Below are 12127 nucleotides of genomic sequence, written 5' to 3' on the forward strand. Positions count from 1 at the left end.
CATATATAATGAATTTGGATTCTGAACTGCTTAACCATTTAAGTTTCAGTCAAATTTGTAAGGTTGAAAGGCAAGATTAAAAATTCCATGCATCTCTGTGACACCATCTGCTACGTTTTGTAATATCCAAGTAAATTCAGTAGACATCAGTTTGCTTAGCTGCATAGTTTTTAAAATTTTGAGATTGAATATATTTTACTTCAATTAAATTTGAGCTGCTTTTTTTTTTTTTAATAAGCTAAGATAATTAATGTAACATGTGATTATGTGATAGATTTGGAAAAAGTTTATTATCAACCTTTATGAATATTGGCTTTGAGCCTTTGATAAAAAATTTAAATTTAGAAGGCTCAATTTGTTTCACCTGCATATTATTGATAAATAAATTTCTATATTAGATTGAGATTAGGATTTTTTTTTTTGAACGGGGATATCGGCCTGCTGCTATGTCAGCTTTTGAAGCACTTGGCGATGTCCACTAATCTCTCGGCGAGTTTACCAGTAACCAACCCCACAGGTGCAGGGCACAGTTCTTTTCTCTCCACTTACGGAGTCGTGCCGTATGAGAGGAAATTTAAACTTGGGATGGGGGGTTCCCAACCAAGCACGCCCACCAACCCACCTAAGCCCGGTGGGGTATTAGGATTTAATTTTAAGATTAAGTTTAAAATTAATTTAATAAAAATTTAGAAAAAATTTATTTTCAAATTTTTGTAGAGCTGGGGTTAATAATAATATGACTCAGAATAATATCTCTAACGTATTAATTTACTACAAAATTATATCTATCCTCATATATATGTACATCGAGCAGATCGAAAAATTTTTGATTGCAGACTAATATATTTAATAAAATAAAAAAATTAGGAGCATATTTTAAATAAAATATTCATTTACTAGTAATATTTATTTATTTTGTTATATGATTTGCAAAAAATTGACGACATTCTCAGATTACAATTATTAGCTAATATAGTTCGTAAGAACATCTCCAATGGAACGGCTTGTCGTTCCAACAGAGTGATAATTCTTACATCATTTTATCGTGGATGAACAGTGCGACGCCAATATTAACGTTGCACTGTTCATCTTCATCATTTTTTGATCTCTACTGAACTTGCCGAAGAAACGCGCGAAAGAAGATAATGACTATTACAGAAAAAAAAATGACGTTCGATTGGAGATAAATTATGGCATTTTTTAGTTTCACGACATTTTGAAGTGAAAAATGAGATTTTCGGTTAGAGATGCCCCAACGCTTCAAAATTTAAACTAGATTATATACCCTTTTGCAAGAAAAGGGTTTTCTAGCTTGACAAAAAGTCCTCAGTAATTCTTTCATTAAAGACATTTTAAAATTTTCACATATAATTTCATTAACCTTAAATTTTCATAAAACAAAATGAATTTAGCAGACCCTTAACTTACTGTAAGCTGGAATGAAGCTGTCCAAGTCACAAAGGCTAATGGATTTTTTTTTTTTTTTTCTTTTTTTTTAAGGCTAATGGATCATAAGTGCAGATAATTATCAATTTAGGCTTCATTTGTAACAGCTTTTTCATTCTTTTGCTTTTCAAGCTGCAACTAAAATTTTAATTTGATCATTACTTTTTCAATAATTTCAAAAAAATTTTATACTAAAAAGTTGCTTTCTATAGCAGCTTTCACAATAGCTTTACAATCATTTTTATAAAAAGCTACAATCATCCTAAATGAATCCTTAGACAACAACACATCATAAGATGCACAATCAAAAACTGAAAAAGAGAGCTAACTTCTCTGTAACATACTGAAATATTCAGTCATGTTATGATAAAATTGTTTAAGGATAACTAATAGTTCGATAAGGCCAACATAATATACAAGTAGCACTGGGGGCTCTCAAAAGGATAGGTTACTCTATACGAAAACTTAGAAAGAAAGGCTGGTAGCATTCATGTCACTGATACGAAAAATTATTAGGTGCGGCGTCCGGACGCGCCACGTCATTCAATACACGGTGTATTGGATGATATGATGAGTCCGGATTGACTTCCGGACGCGTTCGGACGCCGCACAGAATAATCTCTCTACTGATATGCTTTGTTTGTTCTACTCGAACTTTTCCCATTCATTATTTATTTGGGTAAATGGATTAGCTGCGGGTGGAGTTAGGCTCCCCATACCTGAGTCGAATGTCTGCCATTGTTTGGTAACTGTGGTTCCATTGCTGCTGTTGCTTAAGGGATTTGGATTTCGGGCTGCCACTTTTAGCGCATCAAGCAACTCCACGTAATGCTGTATGCGGCGAACCTGATGACAATTTGTAATGCATAAAAATGAGTCGGCACGAATTTTACAGTCCAGAGGAAAATTAAATCACATTTGAATATATTATAGATCTTCACTCTGAAATGTACCATAAAATAAGAAAATGTTAAGATATTTATATTAAATATAATAAAATTTTGACAGATTAACTTTTTAAAATTATTATAATTAAAATTAGATCAGTATATCCTAATTACAAGACAGGGCACGAATATGTGACATGACAATTATTGAAAATATAGGACAAACAGGTATGGCACGGTATTGTAATTTTTATATCATAAAAATAGTGCGTGAAAATTAAATAAGCTGAATATTAAAAATAATAAAGAAATTTTAAGTCATTTAACTAAAATTTGTGCTTTAAATGATTAAGATTAAGATGTTGAGAGCCAGAAGTCAAGAGAGGAGACGACAACACTATCGATAGTGGTGGTTGATATCGTTCATTGGGCATTGCGGTCAAGATGTCGCTAGGCGTCAATGTTGAGATGACATTGGACAAATATAAGATTTCGAGATGGTATAGGGGTGTAATTGTGGGGATAGATATTAAAGGCGTAGGGTGTCAATGTTAAGATTATGTTGCACATAAATATTGAGATGGTGTTGATTATCAATGTTGAGATGGCATCAAACATGCATCATGTTGAGATGACATTGCGCATTGAGTATTTTCATCATGTCTAACACATGTTAGTGTTGTGTCAGATTCATGTCTGCATCCAACACGGGTCGAACATTACATACCTCCTTAAAAAAGTGTCGATGTATCATAAATAACAACTTTATTGAGCATAAATGCACACTCTACGATTTTTGTACTCTCAATGTTATTGAAAGGCTGGTGGTGATGACATTAGATGTGTTATGACCAACTTCAATAGAACACCGCAGTGAAAAACCGTTCAGAACACTACAGTGAAAAATCGTTGTGCATGCAACTCATTTTGGTTTGTTAGTTGGGAGCTTTGGCTATCAACCAAGAGGTCTTTAGTTCGAGTCTCACGTATGTGATGTGTGTGAGTTTGTCTTAATTGACCTAAATATCAACACCATGGACAAAATGCCATGGACTTTCATACAAGATGCCATGGACAAAAAAAAAAGTCAACACCAAGCCGCCCCTCAAGCTAATTGGTTGTAAATACTATAGGAGTTGGAGAGTATTCAGAGTTGCAGTGTGGCTCTTGCTACCTGCAGGGCAATAATGCTTAAGAGAGGTAGCTACAACACAAGTCTTGAGAGTGAGTTGTAATGTAAGCCTTCGATGTATTAGATATGGATCTTTAATTCCCCCTATAATTTGACTTCAAAGTCAAGATACAATATCCTTAAGTCTTTGATAAAATTTGGAAGAGAAAGAGATTTTGATACAACTTAAGAGTATGCATTTGATTGATTTGGATTATTTGATTTACTAATTAGCAAAACGAATTGTTTTGGGTTGTAAATTTAAAAAATTAAACCAACCAAATTATTTTTCAAACAAAAATAAATTGAACGGAACTTTAGTTAGAATAGTTAAATTTGGCTTTAAATGAATCAAAATGTATTTAACTTCAGAAATGAGCATGACTATCTTTAATTTAAATAACGTATATTATGAAGAATACTAAGTAATCTGGTTAAATTTATAGTTTGGAAAGTGGAATAAATAGTATCTACATTGATCTTTGTCAATTGTTTATTTATATGACTTTATTGATTAAATATTTGAAAATAATATAATTCATTTTTTGGTTTGATCGGTTTTAGAAAAGCAAAATCTGAAAAAATAAAAAAATGTCAAAATTTAAAACCAATAACTAAATTTTCAGATTTATCAAACAAATGCACACCCCTAGCACAAATATTATTCAAAACTAGAGCAAAAAAATTTGCTAAAACAAGTTAATCAAATTCACACCTAAGCTAAATCACACTAACCACCACATCTCCATCTATAATACCATATTACCATATTGAAACTATTGCTAATGTAACTGATCTAGGGTTAAGAAGTGCCTCTTTCAGTTCAAGAGGAGATGATTGATGACAATCATCACAGGAGGCCAGTTGCGTGTGAGCAGGCAAACAAAGCTGGAGATTGGTGGGGAAAATGGAAGGAAGCTTCCCTGCATGATTTGAAGTGGTCAATGACAAAACTGAGTTCTTAATGGAGGCAGGCAGGCATCAAAGTGGTGCCAGAAGGAGATCAAGGACAGAGAAGTTTAGTGGCATGGTTGGAGAGCTACTGATGGTTTGTGGTAGTGGCCAACGATTGGAGCTAGATGCAATGTCAATGGAGAGGAGTTCATGGTTAGAGTTGTCTTCATGGACATAGAAGTTTAGTGGCATGGATGGAGAGCTACTGATGATTTGTAATAGTGGCCAATGATTGGAGCTAGAGGCAATGTCAATTGAGAGAAGTTCATGGCTAGAGTTGGCTTCATTCAATGGATGACTAGATGTAAGTGCAAAAAAATGAAGTGGAAGAAGGGCCTTGATCAATATATATATATATATATATATACTTAAATATATATATATATATATATATAACTTAAATGTATTATATAGTATATATTAAAATATTATTATTGTTTTGGATTTTGGAGTCATTAGACAAAATGAAAATTATAAGTACCAGGCTTATCAGGTATTTACAACCACCTCTAAATCGTGTTTAGTACCTCTAATTGGGGTATTACATGGTAGAAATAGCTCATAGAGATGGTATGTTGTGCCTCCAATTAGAGTAAGTCTAGGGCTCGCCTCCAATTGGATTAACCCATTTAATGTCTTCAGCAATAAGCCATGATGAATTGGTTGTGGAAGGAGCCAAAAACTTGCCTTTTAAAGGAGACATACCTGGTCCTTAATCTCTTATATGTGATAAAATTTAAGCCGAGTGAGCCCAACCTTGTAGGCTTGGGCCAAGATAGGTCCAAAACTTTTCCTAAGCTATTTTAAATAGTTTAGATAGGCCAAATCATGACATTGAAATAAATTTTAATTCCTAACTAAATAAAAGTCATCACGAGATCATTTTAGAGCTTTAAAATAGCATTTAGGTCATCCTTTATGTAGATCCACGTAAAGAAAGCTGGTTGAAATCATTTATCAACACCATTTGGGCTTTCAAAATTATCAAATCATTGCAAGACTTTTTTTATTAGCTCAAAATTTGGTGAATTGCCATATAGAAAAAGGGGTTAATTTAAGGCCACTCAACCCACAATTCCAAGAGGAACATCCTAGATAGATAGTAGTTGTGGTTGAGTGGTTCACATTGGACACTATTTCAATCTCCCCGAATCTTGCAAATATGATACATTATAATTCTTATTTGAAAAAGGAAGTATTTGAACTTTTTATAAAATATCAAAAAATTATGTTTCAATTGATGTGTTCTTCAAAACTAACACCTATGGATTAATCTTGCTTGTATGATCAAGAATGTTGAGATTCATGCTCCAACAAACTCCATGCCACGATGGTTTCTTTAGCCCTAACACAATCAAATTTCATGCCAACCTTTTAATAGAGCTTAATATCACCTTTTAATAGAGCTTATTATCAAATAGTAGGGCATTGTCACCATTTTCTGGCAACCCAAAATTAAAGGCGATGAATTTTGTAAAAATCCTTGCCAATCCGACAATCAAAAGTTCAACCTATCACCCACCTATGAGCTCATAGCAATGAAATTTATGATATCGTTTATTCATAATTGAGATTGGAGATACTAGTGCGATAATCTCCACTAGACCATTACTAGCCACTAGAATTAGCCTTAGTTTAGGAGTATGCCGGTCAAGTCAGCCAAAGGGTAAATATCATGATGATCTACGCCATTTATTATTAATAACTATGTGAATATTTCGGACAAATATTAAGAAGGCCTTCATAAAAATTATAAATGACCATCATTCAATTATCTTAGGGTAATTTTTTAGTATTAGAAGGTTGTATGGATTCTATGTTAAAGCCTCCGAGCAGCCCCCACTTGCAATGCAACAAGACTTGCACTACAATAAGATTTGTGTTGCAACAAGTTTTGCAGCACAACATGACTTGCACAATAGTGATCGAACAAAAGATGTGTCATAGTTGTACCATATAGGGCTTACATTGCAGTCATTACTTGCAAGACCAGCATCACAATAGTCACCTGCAAGACCTATGTCATAACATCTACATTAAGACTACACTATAACTGTTCCTCGTAAGGAAGAGTGTGCATTTGGTTGTTTTTGATGGTTCAGTTAGTTTAGTTGACGACTTAGCTAAACCAAATGGTTTTAAAACTCATAAAACAAAACCAAACAAACTATTTTTTTTAAACTAAATTAAACAAAACCAATCTTTAGTTTGATCAATTTGGTTTAATTTTAGATGAACCAAAAATCAATTAATTTAAACAATAAACCTAAGTATCTTTAACTTAACTAATATGTATCAAGAAGAATAAAATAATAATAATAAATAAATATAAATAAAAAAATATATACATCAAGAAGAATACGGAATACCAATTAATCTTTGCAAAATTTTAGAAATTTAGCATGTGAAATAAATAATATTCAAATTGATCTTTCTATACTTCTTCTATAGTTTAAAATTGCGCAATCCAAGGCGCGCCTTTGCGCAATTTGCTCCAAAATAGCCTCAAAGCCTAGGCAATTCTCAGGCATCATGAGGCGTATGCCTCAGGTGGAGTGAGGCGCGCCTCACTAGAGTTATTGCGCAATTTCCTTTGAGGCGTACGCCTCTAATATGGGGGCCCACTTACTTAAAAACCTCTTAAATTCTTCCTTATACCCACTTACCCGACTGAAGACCCACTTACCTGACCGAAGACGTCAACCAAAGCCGCGCAGGAAGCATGCAGATGCCCAATCCGGCTCTCCTGCATGTTTCCGCCGCCTCTCCCACCGGCGTCGCCTCTCGCCGGTGAGTCCTTTGTTTCCGGCCGCCCTCTACATCACTTCTTCAAGTGTTCTTAGGATTTTTTTTTTTTTTAAGTTTAGGGTTTGATTTTTCAACTTATAGGAAAGCTAGGGTCATAGTTCTTGATACTGCTATGTACATGCTCGTTACCGCTAGGTACATGCTCGGTACCGTTAGGTATCTTTCCATACAAAGTACTTACGAATTTTCCATACATGCTCGGTACCACTAGGTCGAACCCCGCCAGGGGGCAGCGCCCCCTTGGACCCCCGGCAGCCCAGCATATTATTGTATTCATCATCTTTAGTAATAGTTGTTAGTGTTAGTCTACTACTTCATGAGTGCATGCTTTGATTGGGAGACATTGGACTCTATAGGAGAGGAGGAAGGGGTGAGGACTTTAAATGTGAATTCTTGTCTCTTGGACAATATTATTTCATATTCATGTTTATTATTTTTATGTTTTTGTATTTTATTTTGCATTTGTGTTTTAGGAAACATGGTTATGGGGCAAGGAAAAGACAAATACGTCATTGCGACGTGACCCTTTTCGAAAATACAGTGTGCAATTTGATATAAGAGGCGGCGAGAAGACGTGTATTTAAAATATAATTTTTGTGATAATGTGGTGAAGGGAGGAGTAACTTGCATGAAGGAACACTTATCCGGCTCATATAAGAATGTAGCACATTGTGCGAATGTTCCGAATAAGGTGAAGGAGGAAATTACAGCTTCTTTGAAAAAGAGTACCATATTCAGACAGATTTGTCATTATTAGACCTGTAACTAGAAGATCTAAGTGTGGACGTCTTGAGGGGCGAAGTAGATCAAGTGGGCACATCCACTAGTTCTGCAGCACAACAAGCAACTAAAGGTATTCCATAACTTCTTAGATGCATATTACGATTATACTATAATATAATTATATATATATTATATATAATATATTATACATATCAAGTGGCAATTAACATGACAATAATCATCTCTTATTGAATAGGAAGAAAAAAGTGAGTAACATTGGAAGATGATGGAAGATATAACATTCCTATATATAATTGAAGAAGAAGATTTCCTTGAAAGATCCTTTAGTGAATGGGAATGATTTTTTAATATTTCTTTCTTATCTGTACTCTTTGGGAGTGTTTGATAGACTTTATTATGTGGTTCTGTACTTTGGGACAAGATTTTATTGCAACTATTTCCTTACTTTCCACTTAAATTATCAACTTGTCATTTAATATTTTTATTATATGATAAAAATTTACTATTATTTAACTGCATAAACCCTTAAATTCTCATTTATAGCAACCTCGCCGTGAGGCTTACGGCCTCACACCGCCCGAGGCTTACGCTCGCCTAACGGATGAAAATACCTCGAGGCTTATTTAGCCAATTGTTTAACCTTGACCATTCTTCATCTGTGTTTGTGGTTTATTGAATCCTTAAACAATGCTGTGGCATGAGTGCAGACGTAGGAGTTGGTTGAATACACAAAAATCATTCTCTCTTTCCTCTATAGAAAAATTTACATGTATTTGTTTATTTCACTTAGTATAGTTTACATATACTTCACATTTATTCAATTTATATGCTTATATGACTTAAATATGTTAATGAATGTGATCACTTGCCTAAGTCTAAAGTTTATATTTAGATTAGCTTTTAGATTATCACACACATTCTTAGCATTATGTGTTCCATCATTATCACAAATTATGCACATATACTTATATATTTGTTTTGCATTATTATAATCTCTCTCACACATTGTACATCTCCTATCTCACAATTAAATATCTTGTAAACAATTGTTGTGAGTGATTAATTGAATGATAATCATAACTAATTTGATTAATATTAAATATATTCATGATTACTTAATCACATTACTCATAAATAGCTTATCTTTTATTAACACTGTAGTTTCTTGTGCACTGTAGGTTGCATATTACGCATATAAGTTTATTATGATAGTATTGTCGAGTGAGGTCTTCATCATTCTCCTTAGAGCTTGATAAATCACTTGGTAAGTATTAATTGCTTGATCACCCATATACACAACATTATCTAGTTAGTGTAATGTTTGATCATTTTGATTTGCTTTTCAAATTCCCACTATGCTCAATCCCCACCCCCCCCCCCCCCCCCCCCCCCACAAACAAAAAAAAACCTCAACATGTGCCTTTGATCCCTCAACTAGAATAATACATGTAAGTATCAAATTTCTTTTCATACTTATCCTCCTGCATGTAGTTGAATCATTAGACCTGAATAATCTATGGTTCTCCATTAGTACAAAGTACAAACAATATCCATCCTTCGTACTCTTTGCTATAAAATGCTGAATCAAATTGTAGGATAGGATGCAAAAGTATCATTAGAATTATTATATATAATATATAAATATATATATATATATATATAAATATATAATATATATATATATATACTTTCTAAATAAAGATTGATTAAAAAAAAGAATTCCTTTTGGAGCTTGTTGGATATGGAAACTTTGGAAAGGCACCTTGAAACTAGAATTACGAGGTAGAAGATAAAGCTAGATCCAATCATGATTTAAATAGAGAGAATAATAGGATCAGACAGAATAAATAATCATGCAATTGAATGGCATAGCAAAGTATCAATCAAGAATATTTAGAGGATAGAATTAGTAAGCGGGTGTATTATGAAGAAAGGAATATAAAGGAAAGTAACTTATGAGCCTATATTCAGCCGTTTCAAATATGAGCATCATTATAGTTCATTCATAAAAAAAAGTCACCTGTCGTCCTTGTTTGCTTCATTTCATATTGTTTTCGTTATGAAAGCCCAAGTCATCATAATACTCACAACACATGCTAACAACGAATATATGCAATCATATAAATAAAAGTATTCTAATCCACTATTTTGACATTTAAGCGATCCATTTTCTGAACCAAAATGTAGATTCATTTTGAAAAAAAAAATGTTGTTATCTAATAGCTGCAGGATATAAAAATATTACTTACTCAATACATGTGATATTATTTAATAATATCAGGATCCACAATTTTAAGAAATAAAATGAAATTGGTTTTTTCCTACAATAAAAATAGCATACCTCACTTCTCCTTTGCACTCTGGCTTCACCCTCTGCCTCAATGCTGTCCAATTTGAGCAACTGCCTCATAAGTAACTCGGTTAAAACCACAAACTCTTGGTCTGGTACCTTTGTACCCCTGCGCAAAGAAGATTCCAAGGCATTAACCTGCACCAAAAGGAAAAAAAAAAAATCACATTAAATAAAATTACAAGTGATATGTAATAGCTCTTCTTTTAAAAATCAACAGAAGGTGTACACCTTCTCAATAAGCTTGTCCACTTCATCCCTTACAACTGCAACAGCTTCACATGCCTTAGCAATTCCTTGATTCCGTTGCATCTGTTCAATCTTCCTCTCCCTGCTTGCAGGATCCTCCAATAGAACCACCTTCGACATGTCCTTAACTCCAGCCATGTGCAAGTACTCATGATCTTCCTTCTCCTTCCCCCGGAAAAGTAGCCTCTGCTCTTCAGGTGCGAGACCAGTCACTTGACCAAGAACTCTCTTCAGTTCCCCTTTAGATCACACAAATCGCACTAATTAACTTCTAGTTAATCCATTCACAAGGCAAAAAAACACATTCCATCACACAAAATCAAGCATGTATCTACAAAGAAAACATAAAATAACAAAGAAATGGAAACATAAACAAACCATGCCCGCCACACAATTTTCAGCCCAAATACATACTAACAAGAAAGGAAAACCTAATTTCTCAATTATAAAATCAGATTAAGAAGTTGGCCAACGAAAAGGAAAACCTAAAGTCTTCAAAGTCCAAAGACAGTTTATATTATATACCGTCTTTTGGCCATTTTTAACAACCTCAATCGAATCGCCCGATACACGCGATTCACAATGAAACCGTAATCAAAACACAACAACTCGCTTGGTTGACTTGAAGAACGACAAGGCCTGAGGCTTCGAGAGAAATGAGAAATTACCGAAAGTGGATTGGGCCGGGACGGTAACGTCATGCTGATACGAGTCATGATAGACCTTAATCCTGATCAATGGAACCGCAGAGTCAAACTCATCTTCCCTCTTCTGCACCAGCATCCCTCCGGGCCTCAGCTCCCAGTCCGCAGCCTCGCCGTTCCCGTTCTCCGACGCCCGTGGCTTCGAGTTCGATCCCCTCATCCTCAAACGAAGCCAAAGAAGAAATATGAGCCAGAGAAGATTGCGGTGGTTGAGCGATGGAGAAAGGCTGCCTTCCTCGATTCCTTCTATCAGAATTCACGGAAGAGAAAACTCGGGAAAAAGGAAGAGATACGGAGAAAAAGCTCTTAAATGGACGATTTGCTGTGCCAAAGAACTCGCTTGGCGGTTGCCATTGGGCAGTAGTTGACGGAGGGCTATCTAGTAGCTTCGACTTTGGTTTGGTTGGAATTTGGAGGTGCCGGTGGCCGGTGCCTTTTATTTATAGGCCTCCGACATTTATTAAGTTGCTTGGCCAACGAAATATTTTATATTGCACGTTAATAAAAAAATTAAACTAAAAAATGATATAATTAAATATAAAATTAAGTCGTTACATTGTATATAAATAATATTAAATAATATATAAATATTTCATGCAATATTTACATATTTATAAATAATTTATATATAATCAATAGGCATATAACTTATATTATTTTTTAAATATAATGGTTAAAATTAGATGAAAAATAAGAAACAAGTTTATGTATAATATTGATATATATAATGGAGCCACACTCAGACAATCAAAATCATATTATATTGTTCATGTTAAGAATTAAAAAAAATAGGGCGTTGTTAGCCTTAATTCTT

The 12127-nt window shown here is 34.1% G+C and overlaps 1 protein-coding gene across 1 annotated transcript; it reads right to left on the reverse strand.

Annotated features, from left to right (window-relative positions):
* Nucleotides 1-1752: 1752 nt before the first annotated feature.
* Nucleotides 1753-11739, reverse strand: LOC110098073 (BAG family molecular chaperone regulator 4). Its single transcript, XM_020824785.2, has 4 exons — nt 11278-11739; nt 10592-10848; nt 10352-10498; nt 1753-2292 (listed from the first exon to the last, which is right to left on the reverse strand). Exons 1-4 carry the CDS (start codon nt 11471-11473, stop codon nt 2092-2094), a joined length of 801 nt encoding a protein of 266 aa, XP_020680444.1. The 5' UTR covers nt 11474-11739; the 3' UTR covers nt 1753-2091.
* Nucleotides 11740-12127: the final 388 nt, after the last annotated feature.

This window comes from Dendrobium catenatum, unplaced genomic scaffold (genome assembly GCF_001605985.2).
Source record: "Dendrobium catenatum unplaced genomic scaffold, ASM160598v2 fragScaff_scaffold_231, whole genome shotgun sequence".
Lineage (NCBI taxonomy): Eukaryota > Viridiplantae > Streptophyta > Magnoliopsida > Asparagales > Orchidaceae > Dendrobium > Dendrobium catenatum.